We start from the raw sequence: 27,577 nt of genomic DNA on the forward strand, positions 1-27,577 counted from the left end.
CTAACGGGGACACTGACCGAAGGTAGTAGCGGCTCGTAACCCGACTTTTACGGTTTGTTCTTAAAATTGTAAAAGTGTGTTAACACATTTTTACAACCTACGAGAAAAGTTAGTGGAAACAATGGACGCTGACAAAATAAAATCCCTTCCAGTGTGTGCATTTATTTATTCATACGTGTGCATAATATAACGCTCACGTGTCCGTGTGAAAACGCCTTCAGGGAGGAATCCAGCCGAGAGTGGACAGCGACCTGGAGGAGGCTTCCGAGGTGGAGGAGGAGCGGGAGCGTCCGGAGGTCGGCTCCGAGAGCGAGAGCAGCGCGTACGGACCGACCAAAAAGAAGAAGAAGAAACCGAAGGAGAAGAAGGAGAAGAAGCCCAGGAAGAAGAAGAGAGATCAGGAAGAGGACGACGAGGACGATGACGACGGGAACATGAAAGTGAGTCTGAGTCTATCAGTCCGTGATCATTTATTGACTCGTAGTACTATGAAGAGATACATAAATATGAACATGGCAGAATGTACAAATGAATCCTTAAAGATCTCTCAAGACGTAACACAAACTGCTCCTTCTCCCTCATTGAAAAATCCAGAATCTACGAAATGTTGTTCAATCTAAAAGTTTCTCTGTGCTCGACAAAAGATGACTCCTATTCCACTTACAAATCCTCTCTCAGCGTACGACGTGCGCTGGAGGCTTAAAGTTCCCACGTCGGGAGAAAGTGTGTCAAAGCCCAGGATCAGTGAGCAAAGAAAGAGGGAGACCACACAAGGTTTAAAGGAACAGTTTGTAGGATTTTGTGGGATTAATTGGCAGAAATGAAATATAATATAATATTTGTGACTTTTCATTAGTGTAAACTGAGAATTCATTGTGTTTTCGTGCTCTTGGAATGAGACGTTTATATCTACATACGGAGCGGGTTGTCATGGTCTACGGTAGCCCAGAACGGACAAACCAAACTCTGGTTCTGGAGAGTCTTTCATGTTTTTGTGTTACCTGAAGGCCCCTGTAATGCGTGGAAAGGGAAGGGTATTCAGTAGGATGCAATCTGCAACCTCGCCACTAGATGGCACTAAATCCCACATACTGCTCCTTTTAAAGTAATATAAACTATATTTTATTTGGGACTAAGACAAAAACAACATATAAAATGAATCTCTAGGTCAGTGTGGGTTACAATGCTGAATGTATCTGTGGTGTGGTGAAGGCAACACAAAGAGGAAACCCAACCCAAAAAGGGGGCTTAAATATGGTGCCTCCTTTCCTTCTAGGTGATCTTGCAGTCCAACAATGTGAAAAATATCATTGTGAACTGTCTAAATTCATTGCAACGCTCATAATAGGGGTGACCATTCCTGAAAGGCATCTGGGCGATACATAATTTACATTAATTAAACTCTATTTAACATATGAACTTTGATGCCTCCCGTCTGTTTTCCCCCGAGGAACCCAAATCATCCGGCCAGCTGATGACCGAGTGGGGCCTGGAGGACGTTCAGTACGGCTTCACCGAGGACGACTACACGACCATCACGAACTACAAGGCTTTCAGCCAGTTCCTCAGGCAAGCGTCTAATTTTACGTCTGGATTTTCTTCCCTTTTTTTTATGTTAAATGCTCTGCTTCCGTCAACAAAAACCCCCTCACTGACACTTCCAAACAAAAAGCCCTCGGTGAGCCCGGAGAGCGGCGCGACGAGCGATCGCTGCTCTCTTTTCTCTTTGCTCTCCCGAAAGCCGGGCTGTTGGTATAAAGAGTCCGTCTCACCTGGGGCCGTCTGGCCTCAGCTAAGCCTCTGCTCCGACAAAGTGGAGCATGAGCTCCTGCGGTGCTCCCCGTGAGTAGTCAGCTGCTTACTGGATGCCTGTGACAGCCGGGAGGCTCAGGGACCCGGCGCTCTGACCCACTATCTTTCACAGGCCGGCGTGCCAAACCTCAAGCTGTTGCCTGACAAATCACAAACACGACGCACGCACAAGCAAAGCAGGGAGAACAAAACTTAAGGGGCAGCGGGGGATGTCGGCAAATCAAGACCCACTTCCCCCTCCGGCGCCCGTGGGGGGAAGTAGAAATGACATCAACGGGAATGAAGTGTGACATAATAAAAGCCGCCGTTGTTATCTCTTCTCCCTCTCGGTTTCCCCCCCCCCCCCCCCCAGGCCTCTCATTGCCAAGAAGAACCCCAAGATCCCCATGTCAAAGATGATGACGGTGTTAGGGGCCAAGTGGCGGGAGTTCAGCGCCAACAACCCGTTCAAAGGCGCATCTGCCACCGCTGTGGCCGCCGCCGTGGCCGCCGCGGTGGAAACGGTTACCGTGGCACAGCCGCCGCCTGTGAGCGGCAGCCAGCCGTGCGCTCAGCTGGGGCCAATCAAAAAAGCCAAAACCAAAGAGGGAAAGGGTAAGTGCCCGGCGAACCGTGACTGGAACACATGTTGTGTTTTTTTTTAGCAACAATAGCGAGAGAGAGCTCGGCTCGGTTACAGCGCGCCTGTGTGTCTCAGGACCGGGAGTCAGAAAGAGGAGCAAGACAGCGAAGGAGGTGAAGAAGAAACCCAAGCCCAAGAAGACCAAATCAAAGTCGGGCCAGATTGTGAAGAAGAAGAAAGCTTCCTCGGTATGTCTGGCTGTTTTTTTTCGCGACCATCTTCCTTTGCTACTTCATTCTCTGAGCTTCTCCGCTTCTCTATATTTTCAGCGGCATCAAAGTGACCAGAAACTGTTTATTGTGCTTACTTTGAAAGTTTATTTTAATTCTTTGTGTAGCTCTGAGCTCTTTAGTGTGTGTGTATGTGTGTGTGTGTGTTTTTCCAGAGTGAGGAGGACTTCCTGGAGGAGTCAGACTTTGATGACATCAGCATCCACAGTGCCTCTGTGCTTTCTGATACCTCGGGGGCCGCCACCAAGAAAAAGGCCCGACGTGGGCGTAAAAAAAGGAAAAGTATGTTTACTGTCTACACATGTGTGTGTGTGTGTGTGTGTGTGTGTGTTTTCCCCCATCCCTCCAAAAATCCCATTTAAATCCCTCAGAACCAGACTGTTTGATTATGGGTAATGAGGAAATTAAAATGTATTTTTTTTTTAAGCTTTATTTGTTTTGGGAATGTTTTCTGAAGGCAGATGCTCTTTCTCAGCAGCTGTTGCCCTCACTCTCGTAGCAAATCAAGCAAAGTGTATTTAAATAGAACCTTTCACCGACAGCAAAGTGCTTTGCAGTTAAAAATAATTAAATACAAAAAAAATATTGAATCAAATAATTAAATGTAATAAATTAAAACAATTAGAATACAAAAAAAGATGGGGTTTTACCTGCTTTTTAAAGGAAGCAGTTCAAAGACCTCCAGCTTATTGGGAGACACAAGTACACTTAGAAACTGGAAGGCCTAGGCTCTGGTTTTGGGTGCAGAAGGTCGACAATTTACTGTGTTCAGCCTTTTATGACTATTAGTGCGTAACATTTGAAAATGAATTCTAAAATGAACAGGAAGCCTGTGGAGAGAGGTTATAAGAGTCCTTTTTCTTTTTTTTTTTACATAATTTGCTGTCGATAACAGTGGCATTCAAGTGCATTTTCCTTCCTTTACCTTTACCCGCTCCAGAGGAAGACGGCGATGGTTATGAGACGGACCACCAGGACTACTGCGAGGTCTGCCAGCAGGGAGGAGAGATCATCCTGTGTGACACCTGTCCCCGAGCGTACCACCTGGTCTGTCTGGACCCTGAGCTGGAGAAGGCCCCCGAGGGAAAATGGAGCTGCCCACACTGTGTGAGTGCATCATGTAAAAATATACTTATGAAGTCATAAAAAAAAAGAAGCATGCTAACAACCTCAGTTTTCACAAGCCTCGCTCAAGACTACGTGCAAAAGTGGGCCAAATCTGTTAGTTTCTTCTGCACATTTTTTTTTACAACAGTGTGAATGTCACAAATCACTTGGAATCTGATCTTTTCAATTATGATTCAGGCCACTTTCATATTTGGTCCAGTATTTGGATACAGGTGAGATCTCTCAGTCGTATCAGAATTCCATTTATTCACTTTTTCGTTGCTCTACACCTGCAGTCAGCGGCAACCTATGATGTTAACATTTTTTAAGGTTTACATTCATTTGAATTGACAACACATCCACATTTAAATGTTCAATAGATCATCTGTTTTATTTCAACCATAAGGAGCAACATTTGTCGCAAAAAAACTCCAATAATCAGGACATTGTAATTATTTATGAGACCCAGTTAAGGCTGCCGTCGTTATGAAATCATTAAATCTCCCAACCTTCCACCAATCTGGTTCAAATAGTTATATTTCTTTATCCTCCGCGGTTACAAATGATATGCACAGTTCCCATTCTGTGAAGGCCGAGCTGTGAAAGTGGTCATTTGCCATGCGGATGAGAGGGCACTTCAACATTTCCCTCAAAACTCTCTCGAACACTTAGTGCCAGCGTGCCATTGGCTCAGGTCGCTGAGCCCCGGCTCGAGGTCGCAGTCTCTCTGTGAACAGCGAGGTGTGAGACCTCATACGTGTTTGAGGCATCAACGTATAAATGAAAAATCTACTTCTGTATGACAGTGGGCTGTGGCGGACATCTTTCTTCTTGTGGGTCACACGAGTCAGTTCCTAACCGTGTGACCGAGTCATACTGGAATTTAAAATTGCTCACATTTAAACAATCTTATGAAAGCCAAACAAAAATACAAGAAATCTGATCTGAGCAGTAAATCGCAGTGTGAACGTAGCCAAAGACATCCCACCACATGCAGTGTGTCAGCTTCTTCTGCTCTGTTTGGATTTCATGCTAAGATTAATATTCTGTTGAAACAGTTTAAACAGAACCAACGTCGACCTACACACCTCCATGGTCGATTACAAATCAATTGATTGTGATTAATTTAGCCAAGAGTGTTTTCACTTTTCTCAGATTCTTCCATTTGAGTCACAAAGAGGTAACATGTGTATTTGTTATGTGCTACTACTTCAAGGCCACACACAGCAAAGCCTTTTGGTCTCACTACCCCAATATTTTAATGTTATTGCCTCCATAAAAGAAAAAACACAATGAAAAACAATCTGTTAACATCATATATCTTACTAAGTACTCAATAATGAGGTTTATTCTAAAACCAACAAGTTGGGTGATATTAAACAAAGCAGTTTTTTGTTTAACCTTCTGCTTCGACCCGCCGTCCCTCAGGAGAAAGAGGGGATCCAGTGGGAGGCCAAAGATGAGGAGGAGGAAGAGGAGGAGCCAGTATGCGAGGAAGAGGATGACCACTTGGAGTTTTGCAGAGTGTGTAAAGACGGAGGGGAGCTGCTGTGCTGTGACACCTGCCCGTCGTCCTACCACATCCACTGCCTCAACCCGCCGCTCCCCGAGATCCCCAACGGGGAGTGGCTGTGTCCGCGCTGCATGGTGAGCTCACAACTCAGGATGCCATATCATGTTATTTATTCATTTAAATACATGTCCGCCATCCCTGTGCATGAGTTCACATGTATGTGTGTGCAACTCAATATATGAAAAATGGATAAAATAAGTATTTTTCTAACCTCACTTTTAGTAATACTTTTCTAACATTTAAACTAAACGTTTTTGCAATGTACATATATATTGTATATTGAACTGTACATATTACGATGATTTAACTGGTGTATAGATGAGCACAAATGGGAATGGATGTTACATTTTGACATGATTAGGTGACGACTTTAAACTCAATGCTTGCCTAATTTATAGGACATTGTATTCCTTAAAACAGGCTGTTGACATTATTTTCTGATTCACGGAGTGATAAAAAGAGAAAATTCCCTCTAGAAAAACATGCAAATCAAATATGTCAACAAAATTACACAAGCATTGTGAACCCGGTTTTATCCGATGCTCAGATTTCTGTTCTGGAAATTAAGATAAATTAAAATGAAGATAATTGTCTTAATGTAACTAATCAACTGGGGAAGTTTCATGGCGATATCTATTAGTAACGTGAACTAAGACTCTGATGGCTGAGGTTTAATCACCTGGGGAGCCTTCTAGACCCTCTGAGGGTCCCTTGACCCCCAACGATGCCCTTCACCTCTCTTATATCCACCACCATATTTCTGGAGCACTATCACAGCGCCTCTCTCTTTGTTTCCCAGTGCCCTCCCCTCAAAGGTAAGGTCCAAAAGATTCTGCACTGGACATGGGGAGAGCCCCCGTTGCCGGCCGAACCGCCCGACGGCCCCGACGGCACGCCGGCCGATCCGCTGACCAACCCTCCGCTCAAGGGCCGCCCGGAGAGGGAGTTCTTCGTGAAGTGGACCGGCCTCTCGCACTGGCACTGCTCCTGGGTCAGCGAGCTGCAGGTGAGATACCAGAAGTAGGTCCAATCCCAAAGTACACACAACGAGCCGAGAGACTTCTCGCTGGGTCTTCCTTTTTTTAAATCAAACGATAGTGCATGTTCCTTCAGCCGTTCCTTCGGTCTCCGAGTTTCACACCTCAAAACGTCCAAACTTCAACACAATTACGAAAGCCATTCGGAGCACTCGAAACCGAGCTGACATTTAATTTAGGGACGTCTGAACAATTGCTTGCGTTTAGATTTGGCCCTGGAGAAGTCGGCCTTCCTTTTCTAATTTATTTCGCCTTCAATCCAATTCATTTTGGAACCTGAAGTAGTTAATCAAATCAGTCTCAGCCGTGGATAGGTGATGCGATGCAGTCTTGGAAGAAACAAAACCTTTGCCAGAGGTGCCGCTGAGCCGAATTGATTGTTTGGTTCTTGTCTGTGGTTGCGCAGCTGGAGCTGTACCACACGGTCATGTATCGGAACTACCAGCGCAAGAACGACATGGACGAACCGCCGCCGTTCGACTACGGCTCCGGGGAGGAGGAGCTCAACAACGAGAAGAGGAAGAGCAAAGACCCCCAGTACGCTGCGATGGAGGAGCGCTTCTACCGCTACGGCATTAAACCAGAGTGGATGGTCATGCACCGGATAATCAACCACAGGTGGCTGCTCACAGTTACACACACACGCGTATGTCTTACGCCACAACACAACGTTTTTACAGCCTTGATGGTTCTCAGTTTGGTTCATGCTTGGTGTCGTCTTGATTTTATGTGTAATAGCACATTGTAGATGGAGATTATTCCTCACAGCACTGCATATTTCAGAATATGGGAGATGCTGGGGGTTTAACATGTCAGAAGAAGAGCAGTGAGGGACAAAAGTACATTTTTTCCTTTATGTTTTCCAGATTTTTACATCACTCATATGTACAGATTTCAGACAGATTCAGTTCATAGTACGATCACAACTATATGAGACATACTAAAAAGTTGCTTTCTAACTTTCATCCCTTTGCAGCTACTACTGCAGGAAGGGCAATGCGTAACTTTGTTGTCTGTAATATTTGTTATGTCCCAATAAAAACGTTCTTGAAAGAGCTTGAAGGGAAAATTCGGCACCTTTTTATGCAGATATTTAGTCGATTTAGCAATGCAAGAGGATACTGCCGGCGGTCCGGGTGTCAGAAACTGGCACCCAATGCATCTTGGTGCATGTAGGCACTGCTCCGTGATAAAATAACTCAGCTTTCTCAGTCCATATAGCACCCACTTAGCTTCAGTTATCTACATTTACCATCAAAACTGATTGGACATTTACATAAAAAGGCGAATTCTTACTTTTTACATCCAACTGTCTTCAGAGTTCTCGTTTTTTTGGTTGATGCTTGTTCTTCCCCGCAGTTTTGATAAGGACAGCGATGTGCACTACCTGATCAAGTGGAGGGACCTGCCCTACGACCAGTGCACCTGGGAGACGGACGACTTTGACGTCCCCGATTATGACAGTCACAAAGCCACTTACTGGGACCACAGGTGGGTTAACAGCATGGACACGTTATTTGAACCCTGTCTGCTCTTACATCTCCTTTAATGGAGTGGGTACGAGGGTGGATGAGTCCTCGGCACTCACAAATAAAGAAGGCAGATGCTGCTGTCTCCCCTCTGCCCTGCCCTCTATCTGTGATGCCCCCCCTTTTGATCTGCTTGGCTCATCATCTTGCTGCAATTATTTGCCAGGGAGCAAATAATAGGGGAGGACCAACGCCCCCTGGTGGTGAAGAAAGGAAAGAAACTCAAAGAGGACCACCCAAAGAGGGAGGTCCCTCCTGATGCTCCCATCATAGATGTAAGTTGGGATGTACAGACGCACTTAAAGCCACCAAATCTAATGATTTAGCGCAATAAAAGGTGCTGTATCTTTAATCTTGTACTGCACATATATAATTCTTCAATTTACATGTATTCACCAGCCAACCATCAAGTTTGAGCACCAGCCGTGGTACATTAACGCCACGGGGGGAACACTGCACCCGTACCAGCTGGAAGGCCTGAACTGGTTGAGGTTCTCCTGGGCTCAGGGCACAGACACCATCCTGGCCGACGAGATGGGCCTCGGGAAGACGGTGCAGACCATCGTGTTTCTCTACTCGCTCTATAAGGAGGTGAGGGTGCAAGAACGTCACCTTTTAGGCCCATGTTACAAAGCATACATCACATTTTGGCTCTCGGAGTGCAAGAGTCCTACGATACATGTGGAAAAAAACAAGTCTAGAGAAGTAAATGATGAAACCTGTTTATCTTCTTCCTGTGATGAGTCATGTTTTCCCTCCCCCATCTCTGTTAGGGTCACTCTAAGGGGCCCTACTTGGTGAGCGCGCCCCTCTCCACCATCATCAACTGGGAGAGGGAATTTGAGTTGTGGGCTCCGGATTTCCACGTGGTGACGTACACCGGAGACAAAGACAGCCGGGCGATCATCAGGGAGAACGAGTTCACCTTTGAAGACAGCGCGGTGAAATCAGGACGCAAGGTGTTTCGCATGAAGGTACCTCATGCAGATACGCCACACCAGACACTGTTTTTAAATACCTTGCTTTAGCTCTTTCGAACCTAGAAGGATTGTTTAGTTAACCTCCTAGCTGACGCTCAGTAGGCGATTTGAGCGAGGAGACCAAGTCGTGAACCAAAACCAGAGTTTATCAAGACCGAGACACGACCAAGACTTTTAAAGGTTTAGACCAAGACCAAAGTAGGGCGAGTGCCGCAGTGCATGATGCATTTATGATGAAATGTGGAGCGTGCATGGAAACCGAAGGCACGCCGATCAAAAAAGATCAGAATTCCCATAAAGACACCCGCAGAAAATCAAACGGAGATTCCTCGTCACTCGCCTCGGCCGAGGTGAATTTTAAGTGTGGGGATTTTCCTTTCTTCTCTAATGGGGTTAACTCCGAGACACGAGACCTTCGAAGAGAGAGTCTTGAGTACTACGACAGTGGCCCTTGTTGACCTCCCCCATCCCATAGCGGCAGAGAGAGCGCACTAGCAGACGGCTTGTTGAGTTAAATATATTGGTCTCGTCTGCCCGACTCATTGATCCACTATCTGACTGAGTTAGAATGTATGGCCCTGACCATGGCTCTGAAATATCAGGAGTGCAGCGTATTGATAAATCCATGGCGCTGTCCGTGGTGCTGAATTCGCAGGCGGATTTGACCTCGACGAGCGAACTGTTCATCGGGTCGTTTGCTGGTGAACAAAAAGGAATCTGTGCCCCTGTTTAAAATGAACAAATCACACCGACCAGGGTCGATCTGAATCTTCTAGTTCCAGAAAAAACATCCATATCTTTCTGCCTCGTGCAGCTTGATTTGAACACGAAGCATCATTAGCGATCCCTTAATTTTCAAGGAATGCCAGAGCAAACGTTGCAGTAGCTGTAGATGTCATAATCAGATGCATTTTGTTGCTGTTCTTCCTTTCTTGCAGAAAGACACGCCCATCAAGTTCCACGTGCTGCTGACGTCCTACGAGCTGATCACTATAGATCAAGCCATTCTGGGCTCCATCACGTGGGCCTGCCTGGTGGTGGACGAGGCCCACAGACTGAAGAACAACCAGTCAAAGGTAAAACAGCGCTTCCGGCACCGATAGCGGCCTGTTCCAGAAACAGCATGGCCGCTACCAGGGAGACACAAAGAAAGAAAACAAACTAAACAGGAAATGAGCAGGAACACAGGCAGATATGAGGAGGAAATGTTTGTGCATAAACTTATCCATGAAATAAAAAGACGTTAAGAGTTTCACACGCAGGAAGCTTCACATGCGTCACTGCATTCTTATATTTGAGGGCGTGTGTCACATCTCGTACAACGTGTCCTGTCCAGTTTTTCAGAATCCTCAACGGGTACAAGATCTACTACAAGCTGCTGCTCACTGGGACTCCTCTTCAGAACAACTTGGAGGAGCTGTTCCACCTGCTTAACTTCCTCACCCCAGCGCGCTTCAAGTAAGCCTTCCCTCTCTCCCTCCCGTCTTTATCATTCCCTCGCTCTCTCCTTCTCCATCTTACCAGTGTCTGCAAGCCGGTGCATCAAACAGATCCCTCCTTGAATCGGCGGCTTGAATATAAATATAAATTACAATGCAGTCGTCTCTGCTTTGAATTCTACCTTTGCTCAGTAACCTCGAGGGCTTCCTGGAGGAGTTTGCCGACATCTCGAAGGAGGACCAGATCAAGAAGCTCCACGACTTGCTCGGCCCTCACATGCTCAGGAGGCTCAAAGTGGATGTCTTTAAGAACATGCCTTCGAAGACAGAGCTGATTGTCAGAGTGGAGCTCAGCCCCATGCAGAAGTAAGCGCCGGGAAATAGAGAAAAACAAGAAGTGCATTGCTGCTTTACGTTCCATCTGATACGACTTCAAATGTCCTATTATCTCTGATACACAGTAGTTTCTATAAATGCCACAACGATCATGTGACTTTGTAAATATGAATTAGAAAAAAAAGAAAACCATCAACAATGCTGTTACCGTTTAGGTTTTACCCGTCAGCTGTTCCCTACGCAACATCTAAAGCCCTTTCATATACTTGAGGCCTGATTTGGTCAAGCTTATAAAAGTAGATTTTCCAGTAGATGCTGCTGCCATTTTGGCAAATAACACATTTTAAATGCAATAAACTACTAGCTTGTAATCGCCACTTTCACGCTTTCAATCACATTTAGTTTCATTTTTTTTACCAAAAGTGATGGGCAATTCTTCTTTTTTTCTTCTCCTGATTCAATTTGATTTTTTGACCTGCAGGAAATATTACAAATTTATTTTGACGCGGAACTTTGAGGCTCTGAACTCCAAAAGTGGAGGCAACCAAGTGTCCCTGCTCAACATTATGATGGACCTGAAGAAGTGCTGCAACCACCCCTACCTGTTCCCAGTGGCTGCTGTGGTAAGGCAGCGATGTTAAGCACAGTTTCATATTTAATCTCAATAAATGTTGCCTAAAGAAGTCGAAAGACAACAACCTGTATGTTAAACCTTTGTCTCTTGGCTTAAAGACCCTATTTATATAAGTATTTATATGTTTCTCCAGTTGATGCCTGGATTTATTTGATGACTTTTTGTAAATCTTTGCAGGAAGCTCCTGTGTCACCCAACGGCTCGTACGATGGTAACCAACTGGTCAAGTCCTCAGGAAAACTGACGCTGCTTCAGAAAATGCTGAGGAAGCTCAAAGATGAAGGACACAGAGTTCTCATCTTCTCTCAGGTAGCAGTCGGATGAATGTCGTGTCTGGGCCGGCAGCCGCAGCTTTCATTGAATGGTGGCGTGAAAACACGGCCATCCATGTTTTATCCATTCCAATGAATGGCCAGTTGTTAGGTGGTGAATCAGCTGAAATATAATTTAGAGTGAAAGTGCAGATTGTTCTTAAATTTAACATTTCATTCTAATCCCAGCTACATAAACTTGTAATAGAATGTGTTTGAATTTCTTTTTTACAGATGACAAAGATGTTGGATCTGCTCGAAGATTTCATGGAGTTCGAGAGTTATAAATATGAACGTATTGATGGCGGGGTTACCGGAGCTCTCAGGCAGGAGGCCATCGACCGCTTCAATGGTGAGTTTCTCAGTCTTCTTCTTCTTTTTCTTCTTCTTCTTCTCCTATACTGCTTCCACTCACGTTCACACACAAAAACACTTTTTCGCCACAGCACCGGGCGCTCAGCAGTTCTGCTTCTTGCTTTCGACGCGAGCCGGAGGTCTGGGCATCAACCTGGCGAGCGCCGACACTGTCGTCATCTACGACTCGGACTGGAATCCTCACAACGACATCCAAGTACGGATGTTTCCAGAGACTTTCAATCGAAGACTGGCATGCTTCTGTTGTTGCTTTTGACCTGCAGATCGCACGACCGATGCTGCCTTTAAGGCGACTCAGATGTGGGAATTTTCTACATTCCAGGAGCACGACGCTATTTTGGCATTTGATCGAACTTTCAGAGACCATTTACTCTAACCAGCTAAATAATACAATAAATGCACATGCAGAGCAGGTTTACCTTATGGTAGTCAATCAATCAATCAAACTTTTATTACAGACTCAAGGTTCAGATATTACAAAAGATATTAAATTGAATAAAATACATACAAAAGCACAATTAAAATACATAGACCTATCAATGCTTTATAAATAGACAGCTGTATGTCTCCACAGAGGGGACTGGTAGTGTGTGGTACTAAACTTTATGTTTGATAAAACCAAGATGATCTCATTAACTTGACAGATAAATGTATACATACGATTTCTTCACACACCTTGGAAAGTATGTATTATTTTTATTAAATACAGGCAAAGATACACAATCTTGCCTTTTAGTATTACAATATGCGCTTCCATTGCTGTGTGACGTCGGGGAGATGGATTTCCTTTGTACTTTCTCTCACAGGAGGTCGGGACCTTTTGAGTCCCGAGTCGTCTTGGTCGCTGCATAATGGTCGTGTGGATGCTTTTGTTAAATTCAGCTGTTCACTCGTACGTCCGCCGCTGTAACCGTCCCGTTCCCGTTGGCCCCTCTTTCCCTTCTTTCCCTTCTTTCCCTTCTCCCAGGCTTTTAGCAGAGCCCATCGTATCGGCCAAAACAGGAAGGTGATGATCTATCGCTTCGTGACGCGCGGCTCGGTGGAGGAGCGAATCACTCAGGTGGCAAAGAGGAAGATGATGCTCACCCACCTGGTGGTGCGGCCCGGCCTGGGCTCCAAAACCGGCTCCATGTCCAAGCAAGAACTGGACGATATCCTCAAGTTCGGCACCGAGGAGCTTTTCAAAGGCGAGATGGAAGCAGCAGCGCGAGCCATGGGTACGTTTGGTCACAATCAAAGCAACATAATCACGAGCGCGACAACGCGCCAGCCACAACATTGTATATGTTTTACATTAACATTGAATATGAAATGAAATCTGCAGTTTCAAAGCTTTAGACGCGAGTCTTATGCTAGGAGCTTCTCGCCAACAGGTGACAACAAAGAGGGCGAGGAGGGCAACGTGATTCACTATGACGATGACGCCATCTCCAAGCTGCTGGACCGCAGCCGGGACGCCACCGAAGACACGGAGATCCAGAACATGAACGAGTACCTGAGCTCCTTCAAGGTGGCTCAGTATGTGGTGAAGGAAGAGGAAGGAGAGGTGAGGATGAAGAAAGGTTCTTCAAGCCCGTCTGATGTTCGTACAGATAGAGATCTCAATGATGAGATAAAGCTGATTTTAAACAGGGGCGATTGCAAAAGGGACATATTGGACCAATACAAAATGAACATTTTGTTAAATGTTTAATGGTGTAGGTCATGTTTGTAAGGCCTGGAGGACGCACACATTGTGCAGAAAGCTGAATGTAATGAAATAACTGTCACGTTTCGTCACAGGCCGCTTTTTCATTTCACAATTGGTCCGCCGGGACCCCGAGCCTCGTAAACTTGGTGCCTTGTTACTTGGTGCCGGCACATTAAAACATAATTGCACGGTTAAATATTGACACATAAGGTGCGATATGTAACACAAAGGCGTTTAGAAAAAGCACAGTTCAACTAGTTGATTTAAAAAAACAAAAACGAGTGACCATTTATTCGTATAAAATACTTGAGTTGAACATTTCCAACACTGTATTATTTAGTTTATGACGCCTCGTGCTCCTGATTTTATCTTCAGGGCCAACTGTTCACAAATAAGGTTGAGGATTTAAAAAAGCTGACGGTATCATTGTTGGAAGATTGTTTTTTTGTACCACATACATACAGCGGTATATTTAGTATCTTCTCTCTAAATCCACGTTGGCCTGCTGTGTGTCCGTGTGCAGGAGGAGGTGGAGCGGGAGATCATCAAGCAGGAGGAGAACGTGGACCCGGACTACTGGGAGAAGCTCCTTCGCCACCACTACGAGCAGCAGCAGGAGGACCTGGCCCGCAACCTGGGCAAAGGCAAACGCATCCGAAAGCAGGTCAACTACAACGACACCACCCAGGAGGACCAAGGTAGGCGTTATCCTTTAGGTACATTGTCAGATATGGAATATATTGTCAATCAGTATGTTTTCTTCAGTGTCCAATCGCATGACCATAAGAATCCTTGTGTGAGTCGTTCATATCGGAGCAGGTCCTCCTCACAGTCGGCCGCCATGTTTCTGCAGCGGCCGTCAGCAGACAAAGCAAACACTGGCACTAAGATACGGGCATTTGTGTTTTTTTGGGGTTTTCGCGTTGCCGCTCTACACACTTTTCACGCGAGAGTCGTTCCAAATCTGCAAACTCCTACACACTGGCCCTTTAATATCACCACACCAAATTGTTTTGCCCTTATTTTTGCTCCGTGGTGACGTTATCCGTTCGTTTGCGGATTAGGTTTTGAAACCTCCAGATTGGATTATTGTCCGTCACCATCTTGTTTTCTTACAAATAGATGCCACACTAGAGGGTGAAGTAACATAACGCTCAATAAAGCTTTTTCAGGCGACCAAAATGTTGAAATTAACCTCCATGAACTGAAATCACAATATGAAAGGGTTAAAGTTCTCAGACTAAAACACAGACAACTCTCAGACCAGACAACGCCATGGGAGAGACCTGTCAATCACAAGGTAGCCCCGCCCTAGAGCATACCCTGCTTTATGGTTTATTTGACTCTAAATGGACCATCATTTACTAAATAAACATCACGTTGTATTGAAGTAGACTTGCAACTAGATTGAGACCATAAACTCATGTTTACAATGTTTACTGAGGTTATTAATTTAAGAGAGTCATTTTCTCATTGACTTATTTATCAGTCGCCCCCTGCTGGTTATTAGAAAAAATGCATGTTTAAGGGACTAGTTCATGCATTTTAAAGTGGGACATTTGTATTGACGCTTTGAAGACTCACATCTGTCTGTTGCCATAATGAAGGCACACTAAAATAAACATTAGAGCTAAATAAGTAAAGAATGGGGCCGTTTGTCTGTGTGAACTTCTATTATGAGAAAACTGCCGGTGCAGTAAACGTGTTTCTGTACTTGGTTTATGATAATGTTGCACAGACCAGCGTCAAACTCTCTCTGCTGGCCTCAGTGCAGGTCAACAGCTCTCGTTGTGGCGTACGATCCACTCTGATATATCTAACTTCCCAATCAGCCAATCCAGTAGCAGAACAGTTCCACTCACACATCACAGGCCCGGCTTCATTATTGAGATAATTTAATAATTCGGGGTCTCTCAGTTCAGCCGAGAACAGCACAGAAATTAATCTCTTGTGTTAATTAAATCGTCTTAGGTTGTAAGTCTCAACAAGAGCTGTTGACCTCCATTAAATCTGCCACAGAGTGTGTTACACTGGCCTAAAGCTCCCTTGTATCTCAAGCATGCATGTAGTTTTTAGCGGGTTTTGAAGCACTTCTTTGTTCAACTAATCTATTGCAGCGGCATGCATCCGGTAGTTGTACTTTTAAGAGGTTTTCCACAGTTCAACAGCAGTTGACTGCGAGAGAGTAAAGATTTCAAAGCCCATCACAGCTCAGAGTACCCTCTAAGTTGAAAGTGACTGTCAGAGGAGGCAACTCTCACCTCACATCCAGAGGACCCGAGTGGTGCGGTATGTGCATGCCAAGCTGTGTAGTGGTCTGTAGTAATCTGCAGTGCCATGGCGCCCCCTCCTGGCCGCCAACAGAAGCGATCGCAATGTGCTGTTTCTCTGTGATGTGTTGCTCAGAGTGGCAGGATGATCTTTCAGACAATCAGTCGGAGTACTCTGTGGGGTCCGAGGACGAGGACGAAGATTTCGAGGAGAGGCCTGAAGGTAGGCAGCAAAAAATAAAAAAATAAAAAAAAAATCTTAAGATGTGACACCACAACACAACTCAGTATAGGTCCCTCGTCACACAAGTTCATGTTAATCAAACTGTGCCCCGTGGTAAGACACTGGAGAGAGCTCCTTATAATAATAATACGTTTTAATTTTTGATTATTTTTTTTAGGTGGACGCAGACAGTCTCGCCGGCAGATGAAGAATGAGAAAGACAAACCTCTGCCCCCCTTACTGGCTCGCGTCGGGGGCAGTATTGAGGTATGAATTCACGTCCGCTGCATCTGAAAGCGGCGGCGTGATCCCCGGTGTTTTCGGAAGCGTGACATGCGAGGAAAGGGGATCATCCTTCATTCTGTAAATTGCGCTTAATGGGGGATAATCTGCGGATAAGTGGCCACAATTTGGCTCCGTAACTTTCCTGCAGCTGATCCTGAGCCTTTGCCCATCACTCTGTGTAAGCGAGGACAGAATGATCACTTTTACAATATGAAACGGACAGCGAGCCATGTGTAGTTCAATGTCAGATATGTTCACACGTCTCAAGCTGTTTCTTCTCATCACAAGGTCCTGGGCTTCAACGCCCGCCAGAGGAAAGCCTTCCTCAATGCCATCATGCGCTGGGGAATGCCTCCTCAGGACGCTTTCAACTCCCATTGGCTGGTTCGAGACCTGAGAGGGAAGAGCGAGCGTGAGTTCAGGTGAGGCCTCTCATCAACTCCAAGTCGTGTTATTTGTTTCAAACTAAACTTATAGAGCCTTTTTTTTTTTTTAAAGCCAAGGCTGGCCCGCCGTTCAGTGAAGAGGTGGCTCTGGGCTATTTAATTTGCTCGGCACATTTAATTGGTTAGCCCAGGGCAAAGCTCCAGAACGCTCATATCAAGTTTCCAAAGGTTGGACTTTCCAGTTTCACGGTTACTTCACTTTAGAAAGCGCCAGAGCCAAACATTACACAAGTAGACATTTAAGGAAAAGTAGCCCTGAGTTGTGTTTGGTGCATTAAAGCAACTGTACCTAAACACTAGTATCACTATACTACTGCTATTGCTCCTCATGCTGCAAGTACAAGTACTACTACTACTGCTGGTGTTGCTGCCTTTACTTATAAAGCTGGATTTATACATAGCTAGTTGTTAGTGCTCCTATTAATGTTGTTATTGCTATTATTGTTGAACTGCTATCAGCACAAAATAAGTGTGGATGCAAAATTACCTTTGGATTCATGGCACATGCAAACGAGCCTATTGTATTGTTATCGCTGTGCAGACGTTCTTGAATCCAAATCATTCTAAATAGACACGATTTGCCGGCTACATGTATGTGCAGTTTTTATGGCACTAGATTGTGTGGTACGGTAGGACTGGGACACTCTGTTAAAGTTGAATATTCTAATTATGACACTATTTGATGAGGATTTAAGACATTTAGGACAATATTTAGTAATATTGTTGTCTTTTAAAGCCTTTTTTTTAATGAATGCGTTTTTAAAGGATGTGTTTTTTCATTTCTAAGACAGTCGGTGTTCACATGGTTCCAGATTTGTTTGCAATATAAGAACAAATTCAATTCAGAAAATATCGTTGAATCCCGGATCTGTGCGTTTATGAATGAGGCCCACTATTACTACCATTCCTGCTATTAATATGACTACTAAAACTACATCTGCTACTGTAATTTTTCCATATTAATTACTACTTATCATGGCAACACATCACAGCTCTAATTACAACTAAATACTGTATAATTACTGATAGTCCTTTTTCTAAAACTACTCCTGCCTCTGCTACTTGTGTGTTAGTGTGAAACCATTGTATATCAAACTGCAACACATTTACAACATTTTAAAAATATATCCTGGAAAAGCATTCATACATTATATGTCTTAAAAATCTGCGAATACAAGTGCTTCTCCTGCTGGAGCCTTTTGAAATAGGATGTTCGTGCTGGTAGCCACAGAGGAATCTCTGGTGTCGTGTAAAGGGTTTTGTTTGTTTCCCCCTCAGGGCCTACGTGTCTCTGTTCATGAGACATCTCTGTGAGCCGGGGGCAGACGGAGCCGAGACCTTCGCCGATGGAGTCCCGCGTGAGGGACTGTCTCGGCAGCATGTTCTCACCAGGATCGGCGTCATGTCCCTTGTCAGGAAAAAGGTAAACGGGTTACGCAACCGAAGACATCTTCAACACAGAACGCCAAGCTGTCTTCTGGAGCGCTGTGAGATTAGAGGAAGTAGGTCAAACTATTCAGGCAGCGGCAAATAAAGGCACAAGGAAAATATAAATGTTCTGGGGGGAACCCTCGATTTTACTCATCATACAAATCAAACATATCATGAGCTATGTTGGTCATACCCTGGGTTCAGAAAAGTCACATTGTTTCTTGAGTTTGTGTGTTAAAGAAATGTTTTTAGTAATTTGTAGTTTGAAACTTCAGAAATGTCTTCGCTCTAAAGACTTATGTACATTTTTGTGTGTAAATTGGTTGATCAAATGCAGTCAACGATGTAAACAGGAAGTCACTTTAGCATCTCAAACTGTAGAATAGTCTCCAAAACGTAGCTTATGCTACCGGCTAAGCAATATATTAAACATAACTGCTAATCCTTTGTAAATGTAGGAATAACTCTTGTATTAATATACAGTATGTAAAACACAGAGACGTGTGTGTGACACATTTCAGAGTTAGCTAAAGCTAACTACTATTACCTAGGATCAATTAAGCTAACATTACGAGTAACTGCAAACATAACTGCTAATCCTTTGTAAATGTAGGAATTACTTTCTTTTAATAATATACAGTATGTAAAACACAGAGATGTGTGTGTGACACATTTCAGAGTTAGCTGAAGCTAACTACTATTAACTAGGTCAATTAGGTAAACACTATGCTAGCTTAACATTATTTAGTCATTAAGTCTCATATTTCAAATGTCAGGTCAGATATGTCGGCCAGAGACTGTAGTTTTTCTCTAAACGGGTCATACATCAAGTTAGCATGCATTTTTTAGATGTATTGTTTATTGTATTTTGAACATTCACGTGTATTGATTACATTATGGTGACATTAGTCTTTGTGTAGACCGTAGATGGGAATTAGCTAGCAGTTAGCCGCTAAATCTGGAAGAATACATCTCCTCTATTAGTTTGAGATTGATGTTTTTAATGAACAATTATTACACATGGTCCGTGGCAAAGTTGCGTATTAAATAAAAACAACATTTATATTACAGCTAGGCTCCGTTTGAACTTAAGAAGAGTTTGTGCAACTTGATACGGGCAAATAAAATCAAAACAGCTGGTTTACACTTTACTCTTTACTATGGAGTTCTTCCTCACCCCTGAGTTGAGGAACGTACGCCATGTAAGAATAGGATTCTTATTTCATCACAGTTGACCCGATCCCTTTTTCTTTTTTTTTTGGTAGGTGCAAGAGTTTGAGCACGTTAACGGCAAGCTGAGTTCCCCAGATCTGATTCCCATCGGCATGGAGCTGAAGAAGCTGACTGAGAGTTTATCTTCGGACCCCAACACGCCCGTGGCAGTCAGCCCCGTCGCCACACAGCCGGGCACGCCCGTCCCACCAGGTCAGAACAAAGTGTCGCTGCTGATAACGTCATGTTTTTGCTGGAGGGGGGGAAGAAAAAAAAATTGAGTTGTTGTTGTTTTCTGGACTGTAGAGAAGACAGAGTCTCTCTTGAGTACCGCTGAAGAGAAGGAGACCACAGAGCAAGACAGCAAGAAGCCGTCAGAGCAGGACGTGAGTACTTTTATTCTGACACTATCACGTCACTGTCATTCTGTTTCACTGTATTGTCTTATCCATCCTCTCATGGTCCATCTCACTTCAACAACACTCATCTTATCATCCTCAGAGGACGCTTTCATCACACCTAGACCCCTTTTAACTCGTCTCTCTGCCCTCTACCAACTTTCCTCTTCCTCCTCCTGTTGCCCTGTCGTTTTTGTTTTACCTCGGCAGTCCTCCGGTGCGGAGCCAGCATCCGTACCCGAGAAGGCGTCTGACAGTGAAGAGAGCAAGGCCGGCTCAGAGGAGAAAACGTCAGAAGAGAGGGACAGAACCGAGTCGCCCTCTGCAAAGGCCGAGCCGCCTGCCAACTCAAAGGAGTCCGCTTTGAAACAGACAGAACCAGCAACCAGTCAAACCTCCCCTAAAAGTCAGTGGTGCAGGATGATGTGCTGTGCATTTTTTGAATTTTTCTGCAAGGTTGTATTTCTTTAATTGAGTCTTTCTTTTGTTATCCACAGCGGACCCCAGCAAAGAAACAGAGAAGTCCTCAGAGAAAGGAGATACTGAATCTCCTCTGGCAAAAACTGAAGACAAGGAAAATAAGCCAGGTACACATGCTCTGAATCCTTGATAGCTGCAATAACTTTTTTTTGTAACGCAAAAGGAATCTTTAGTGGTAGTCCATTATATCGATCTGTCTTTTAAGAGATCGCTCTGTCATTTACGGAGCTGTTGCAGATGATTTGAAGAGTGAAGATGCATTAGAGGGTCGATTGAATGGAGACAAAGACGCTTTGGACGAGATTGACGAGAGCAGGAAGGAGGACAAAAACGGATACAAAACCAAGTTCATGTTTAATATCGCTGATGGAGGCTTTACGGGTAAGGATGAGTCTGACTTTGTTTTTCATCCTTCACCCCCCCCAAAAAACGTGTCACCTGCAGCAACAGATTGTATCTGAAGGGGAGGAATGAAACAGAAGTAACAGCAGAGAGGCTGCGATGCTACTTAGAGAGACAAATGAACACACTGTGAATAATGAAACAACAGCCAGGAGATTTATGACGACACTAGTCGCTGATTTCACTGGGAAATAAATGGGTGTAAACGCTCCACGTAAATCAAACTGTTTTGAATGTCAAAGGCTCACAAAGTCTCCCCCTAAACATTAGTTTGCAGCTCACTGGAGTAGAAGGACCTCCCGTCTGCATGTCTTTACTTCCCTGTTCCTTGAGCACAACTTTGTGCGGCATTGTCTCGCTACAGGTTGTTTATATGTCAGGTAACAGCTGTGCTTTGTCATGAATCTTGTTTGTGTTGTTAATGTGCTCTTGCTTCTCTTAATGTGCTGGAAACATCTTGAATGCAACATTTTTTTTTTCGTAAACAACTCTTTTGTCTTCGTCCCCTTGTTTTTTTTTTCCTTCCGCCGGCAGAGTTGCACACCCTGTGGCAAACCGAGGAGCGAGCGGCGCTGTCTTCTGGAAAGATGCACGACATCTGGCACCGCCGCCACGATTACTGGCTCTTAGCCGGCATCGTAACGTATCCTTCAACAGATGTGGCAGCGAGAAGCTCAGCATCTGGCAAAGAATGTAATTACTTATGACCGGGGGAGGGAGGGGGGGGGGAGGGGCTGCAAGCAAAAGACTTATAATCTTTCGTCTTTATTTGAGGAATAGTTTTTACGAGGCTCTGCGCCGCCATTCGTTTCCCTTGACCTTGAATGCATCTCAGACACGGCTACGCCCGTTGGCAAGACATTCAGAATGACCCACGTTATGCTATTCTGAACGAGCCCTTCAAGACCGAGATTCACAAGGGCAACTACCTGGAGATGAAGAACAAGTTCCTGGCTCGGCGCTTCAAGGCAATCCTGAGGCTTCATAATTAAAAATGACTACTGGAGGCTGAAATAATTCAAGGATTAAAGGATTTGTTACATCTGAATGCAAACTGAAACACGTTCGCTCTCAAAGTGCATCCCCTCTCTCTCTCTCTCTCTCTCTCTCTGCAGTTGTTGGAGCAGGCTCTGGTGATTGAGGAGCAGTTGAGGCGGGCGGCGTACCTGAACATGACCCAGGATCCCGGCCACCCGGCCATGGCTCTCAACACTCGCTTCACTGAGGTGGAATGTCTGGCGGAGTCCCACCAGCACCTGTCCAAAGAGTCCCTGGCCGGGAACAAACCTGCCAATGCCGTGCTGCACAAAGGTCTGTGGTCCAGATTCAAAAATAGCAACAGTCATAATTATCTGAATTTCGGCCTCACCTGCCAACGGCTGGTACACTGGGAAAAAGTAATCCTGCACCAGTGACATTTACTGGGCAGAAATACTGATATAAATGTGAAGAACTGTCATTGCTGGCAGATGCACGAAACATTAATTAAAGAGGCAAGGACACATTGGTTTGATCTCCTAAAATCCTCCTGTAATTATTTATTGGTAGAGAAAATAATTCGTGAAAAACTTTATATTTCTTTTCTGTCTGTCTTTTCATATTTTTTAACGAGGGAAAAAAAAATCCATACAGTCTAGTAATTGCTGTAGAACACACAAGTGGAAAAACCTGCGAGTGCACAAAGACTACTTGAATCAATTTCTAATGCAAGTAGAGAATTTTGTAATATCATGTTTAATTTATCTCTTTGTTTCAGCCTCAATCTCTTTACACACCAAGGGCATTTTTTTGGAATGGCACGTCAATATAATAATAATATATATTTTTTCAAACTTGAAGCGTGAATATTTTACGCGACAAAAAAGCAAGCTTTTGCACCACGAATAAAGGCACCAACCATATATATTATAACGTATTATTATTATATTACTAGATATCTAATATTTCCAGAAGAGTACTACGCATTTCCGTGTTGTCAATTCATCACGCCCCCTTGTTTCAAGATGCAGCGGAACTAAAACAACATGATTTCTATTGAAAGCAGTTTTATCTGCCCAGACAGTGATCCAGATGTTTCCCTCAGCACTGATACGCGTGGAGCATCTGACAGGCAGCCAGTGAAGATCCTGTTTGACACAGCGGCTTCGTTTTGTGTTCACTTGACTCACCGTCAAAAACCTGTTGACAGCGATTAGTGTGATAAAAGTTTGGGAAGAGGCCAAGGCCAAAAGACTGCATGAGACGGAGCCGTTAAAGTGTCTGAACACGTTGTTGTCTGTGACCCTTATTGATTCATCTGTTATGGCATTTAGTTCCTGGGAGTTTTATTTTTTCAAAAATGATTTGTTTTTTTCATGCAGTTGCCCTGTGACCTTTCCCTCACTAAATGATATATCACATGTGCAAGCTTTACATTTTCTGATATGGTGTGTGTGTGCGTGTGTGTGTGTGTGTGTGTGTGTGTTTGTGCTCTCGCAGTGCTGAACCAGCTGGAGGAACTTCTGAGTGACATGAAAGCTGACGTGACACGACTGCCCAACATGCTGTCCCGGATCCCGCCGGTGTCGGCGCGCCTGCAGATGTCCGAGAGGAGCATCCTGAGCCGCCTCACCAGCCGGGGCAGCGAGCCTCCGCCACAGCAGGTGAGGAGGGATACGAGCCCCTCTTTTGTTTGTCGCTATCTGAACCCGTTTGGTTTAAGACGAGGAATTTCATGTTGTCTTGCTGAGAACTACAAGCCGCTGGTGGACTTGGCTGGATGATACTCTGCAGTGCATGTTGGGAGGGAACAAGGCTCACTAAAAACGTGCGGCAGGGCTGAAATAAAAAGCCACGGCCCAAACACTTTGAAGTGTTATGACTCAGCAACCATGTTGTTCCTTCAAAAAGAAAAAAGCGACTCCAACTCCCTGGTGTAATGATGAAAGAACGAGCAGCAAAACGGGGAGTTTGGTCATGCACGCACACGACTAGGCCTTTTTTTATCGGTTGCTTCTCTTCCTTTTTTGTGCTTACTTTACCACCGCAGGAAGATCACTTGCTAAATGTGTATGGAAGGACTAAAACCTGCTCTGTCACTGTAATCATAGATCTTTCTCTTGTTGACAAACACTTTACTATGGAAAAAAGTCAAAATTAACAAACAAAATTAACTTTTCTTGTGATTGCCTCATCAGTAGGTAAATACTGAAAAACACTGTGCTGTACAGAAAATTAAGCAGCACTCAATTCTCCTCACGGACCCCGAGTTGTTTCCGGTCATGCAGGCAGTGCCATCAGTAGTCGATTTTATAGTCAGTAGGCTGTTTAATTTAATTATCATAAAAACAGTCTCCCCCATATTAGGATGGTTTGACCCAACCTGGGACATGGAGGGACAAGTGCAAAACAAGTTGAAACCAGAGCCAGTAAAAAAACCGACACTCCCTTCAAAAGTCCCTTCAAAATAAAACCACAGGCAAAGGCGACCCACTGAAAACGGGTCCCACCAGTTGAGAATCACTGATATAAAGGATTCATGTGAAGTTGGGACGTGCAGCAGGATAACTAACGTTTGATTCCCAGCCTTTCATCCAGGGGGCGTTCGGCTGCTCCCAGATGTACAGCGGCGGCTTCGGGGGAGCATTCAGAGGGCCGGGTGGTCAGGCCATGGTCAACTACAGTCAGATGCCTCTGGGGCCCTACGTCAGCGGTAAGCATCGCCATGTACAGCAGGATGTTGTGCAACTTAAATTCATACTGCTTGCTAATTGAAATGAAGCCGTCAGCTGATGTGAATAAATGGTTTTGACAGAATAGAAGACGTTAGACGTTTGTTTCCTCACAGAAGTTGCACATAATTGATAGATAAGAATGTGGATGGTTGCTAAATTGAATTCATGTGAGGGTGCAGAGGAATTAAAGGATCATTCTGGTTTATTACAACTTACAGCTTATCGGCATGTTTTGATCATTTCTGTTTGCAATGAATCTGGGATCTCAAACACAGTAATCGTGTCACAAAGAAGCCCAGAAACACCGGCATTCAGACATGTTTTGAACAAACCCCCCTGGTGAGCCACACTTATTTGAGTAATAATTCCAATTCCTTTGTTTTCTCTTCCAAACTGTCCTATCTATCACAGCTAACAGACCGACGTCCTTATTCAACTTTGACCTATCTTACTTACCTTAGTTGCACACACAATGAGGGTTTGCAGACGTTTTTGGGTATGCTCACTTTCAGTTTTGTTTTCTAATACGATTTATGCTTTAATGTGCTTGTTCTGTTTGAAATCCACTGAATGAAAATCATTTTTACATGTCATAAATCACTGCAATATGTTAAAAAGAAAAAGTGAATATTTGTGGAGTTGAAAATGAACCACTGAGATATAAAACCCTCTCTCCTCTTCAGTGTCCTCCAATGGCCCTCCGCCACCCACAAGCCATCTGGACAGGAAGTCGCTTGACTCCTTGAGAGACGTGGCCACGCCCGACCTCAAATCAGGCAAACCTAGTGATGTCATCTGCATTGAGGACTAGACCAGCTCTGTAAAACTCACCTGAGGTTAGAAACTCCCCGGGATGGAACCTGTGCGGAGGACAGCCGCCCACCTCCTCCGCCGCATCCTCCTCTTTCCTCGGCTCCCTCCTGACTTTTCTTGATTAACGCAGACGTATCTATCTTAACAATTGCACTTTTATCTTTCGAAGGATCCCCATAGAAGTATTTCAGTAGATGTTTGCTTTTTGTTAACCTGTGCTGGAGAGCTGGGGGGAAAGAGGATCTTTATTGTCAGCCTTGAGTTGGCACAACGATGAGTTTCCAACGCTCTTCATTGGGGCTCATTGTAATCTTGGAACGTGTGTTTTGTTCGCGCCGGCCTCGACTTTCTTCGTTGCTTCAATCGTTCTGCCTACTCACTGTACACTGTGACTGTGCCCCACTGGAGCTTGTTCCCTGCGAGTTAAGGACGCCTTCAGTCATAGTTTGATGGGATGATTGTTTGTTTTTTTCTCCGAGGGCCAATATTGTTACTTTAAATGAATATTTGTTTTTTTTTGTCATTCATGTAGTAACCAGTGGATAAAAATATTGATTTTGAAAGCATCAAAAACTAGTATCATGTATGCAGTAGCTGGACACAGTCTGTCTGAATCCTCTAAAGACCGCCACCCGCTGGCCATTTGGAGAAAGTGATCTCCAGGAAAACCTGCAAGGGGTTGGCTTCTTGTACTGTATATACTCAGAGACTGCTGTTTATTTTACCTCACATAGGTCTAACCATAGTGAAAATAAGTATAAAACACACACACACACATACACACACACAGAGGAAATCAAAAGCCTGGCTTGGCGTCGCACGGGAGGATCGAGAGAGCTGCGGGAGTCGCAAAAATGATTATTAAACGCATTTCAGAGAAGTATTTCTGTGTATGGTACAATATTTGTGATTCTTATTATATTTGAATGTTAGTAGTGGCTGTAGAGCTTAACCCTGGGGCCGTGGCCAGTGGGACTGCACTATAAACAGGAGCTCACCCGGCCCAAGAGTCCTGAGTGGAGAGAGGCCGTTTTCCTACTCTTACTTACATCACAGGGACTTTCCCTGCTCCCTTTCCTTGTTAGAACTGAATAAGAAACATGATGTGCTCATGGCGCGATGTCACTTTAAGTCTAGTATCTGTCGCAAAATGAGCTTCTTTTTTTGGGGGGGGTGGGGTTTAAAAAAAATCTAATGCATTTGGTCACTTGGTGCCATTAAAGAAGATGAGAGGAGACGATCCAGTCTGATTTGTTCGTCTACGCTTTGTATTTTACTCCACACCTGCGGGAATGTGCAGAGGACCCATGTTGCACAGCATCAACTCTTTAGATGACGTCTCCACGTCCAGTCTCCTCATGTTAAGCTCGGGTGAGAGTGTGTGTTGCCGCCTACTGCTTTACCAGGTGTGAAGACGCGTTAGCATGACATACAGCCACATATCCAGTCCATCCCATCTGCAACTATTATGTGCTAAAGTGGCAGTTCACCACGGAAAATGGTATTTTATAAATTAAAGATGACTATATTTCCTTTTTTTTATGAAGGCATTGATTGAATGTTTAGACAGTGCAAATTAGTTTTTGTTTTAAAGACGAGTGGCATTACCTGTTTGTATTGTTATCGCCATCGACAGCACTTATTTGACTTTGTTGGGATGCCGGTTGTGATTGGACGACTCTAAACTCTAGTGTTGTACAGAGTGGGTGAGCGTATTTTCTTACTCTCCTTTTGCAAACTTCAAAATGGTTGTCCCGAGGTGCTCTCTTACTGCAAAACACCTTCTCCCCTCCCTCGCACCATTTCTCCGACCGCTCGCTTTAACTTGAAAAAACATCATCGGACTGATTTTGAAAAGCCGCCATCGAAATGAACCTTGAAGCGCAATCCCATGAGTTTTTCTCCTCGCGCTCTTCTCCGTTCGTGTTTATCAGTGGCGTTTGGTTCATCGTGTTTCTGTTCACGCCATCGATTACTTGACCATGACATGTATTAGGTTTGCTCGACAGATAGAACCTCAGAAACATGTAAATACTTGAAAGATTATCTTTTTTTTTTTTTTTCAGAGATAAGTCCATCTCGTACAGATTTATGTATCAAACTGGAAAAAAAAAACAAAAGAAGAAGAAGATGAATGTCTGCTGGAGGGGGTTGCCGTAGACCTGCAGAGTGCACCATACGTGCTCATTAATCAAAAATCATGTCCCCCTTTTTTCCCTCTGGAGCGAC

The 27,577-nt window shown here is 44.4% G+C and overlaps 1 protein-coding gene across 1 annotated transcript in view; it reads left to right on the forward strand.

Annotated features, from left to right (window-relative positions):
* The window catches only part of chd5 (chromodomain helicase DNA binding protein 5), a gene marked incomplete at both ends in the record, with an annotated part of 40,531 nt that extends 15,185 nt beyond the window's left edge, over positions 1-25,346 (forward strand). Inside the window, 38 exons of the mRNA XM_079217834.1 lie at positions 222-440; positions 1,451-1,569; positions 2,165-2,406; positions 2,510-2,622; positions 2,820-2,946; positions 3,605-3,771; positions 5,200-5,418; positions 6,144-6,350; positions 6,788-6,999; positions 7,741-7,872; positions 8,077-8,185; positions 8,310-8,501; positions 8,684-8,884; positions 9,829-9,966; positions 10,227-10,348; positions 10,522-10,695; positions 11,147-11,288; positions 11,477-11,608; positions 11,845-11,962; positions 12,057-12,181; positions 12,953-13,202; positions 13,359-13,531; positions 14,199-14,373; positions 16,082-16,168; positions 16,347-16,435; positions 16,742-16,875; positions 18,178-18,322; positions 19,596-19,755; positions 19,849-19,928; positions 20,151-20,346; positions 20,438-20,527; positions 20,658-20,801; positions 21,357-21,465; positions 21,658-21,790; positions 21,938-22,133; positions 23,301-23,464; positions 24,387-24,513; positions 25,219-25,346. Coding sequence (XP_079073960.1) covers positions 222-440; positions 1,451-1,569; positions 2,165-2,406; positions 2,510-2,622; positions 2,820-2,946; positions 3,605-3,771; positions 5,200-5,418; positions 6,144-6,350; positions 6,788-6,999; positions 7,741-7,872; positions 8,077-8,185; positions 8,310-8,501; positions 8,684-8,884; positions 9,829-9,966; positions 10,227-10,348; positions 10,522-10,695; positions 11,147-11,288; positions 11,477-11,608; positions 11,845-11,962; positions 12,057-12,181; positions 12,953-13,202; positions 13,359-13,531; positions 14,199-14,373; positions 16,082-16,168; positions 16,347-16,435; positions 16,742-16,875; positions 18,178-18,322; positions 19,596-19,755; positions 19,849-19,928; positions 20,151-20,346; positions 20,438-20,527; positions 20,658-20,801; positions 21,357-21,465; positions 21,658-21,790; positions 21,938-22,133; positions 23,301-23,464; positions 24,387-24,513; positions 25,219-25,346 — 5,790 coding nt within the window. The remainder of the gene's footprint in view (positions 1-221; positions 441-1,450; positions 1,570-2,164; positions 2,407-2,509; positions 2,623-2,819; positions 2,947-3,604; positions 3,772-5,199; positions 5,419-6,143; positions 6,351-6,787; positions 7,000-7,740; positions 7,873-8,076; positions 8,186-8,309; positions 8,502-8,683; positions 8,885-9,828; positions 9,967-10,226; positions 10,349-10,521; positions 10,696-11,146; positions 11,289-11,476; positions 11,609-11,844; positions 11,963-12,056; positions 12,182-12,952; positions 13,203-13,358; positions 13,532-14,198; positions 14,374-16,081; positions 16,169-16,346; positions 16,436-16,741; positions 16,876-18,177; positions 18,323-19,595; positions 19,756-19,848; positions 19,929-20,150; positions 20,347-20,437; positions 20,528-20,657; positions 20,802-21,356; positions 21,466-21,657; positions 21,791-21,937; positions 22,134-23,300; positions 23,465-24,386; positions 24,514-25,218) is intronic.
* Between the last annotated feature and the right edge of the window lie 2,231 nt (positions 25,347-27,577).

Source organism: Taurulus bubalis (assembly GCF_910589615.1).
Source record: "Taurulus bubalis genome assembly, chromosome: 5".
Taxonomy (NCBI): domain Eukaryota; kingdom Metazoa; phylum Chordata; class Actinopteri; order Perciformes; family Cottidae; genus Taurulus; species Taurulus bubalis.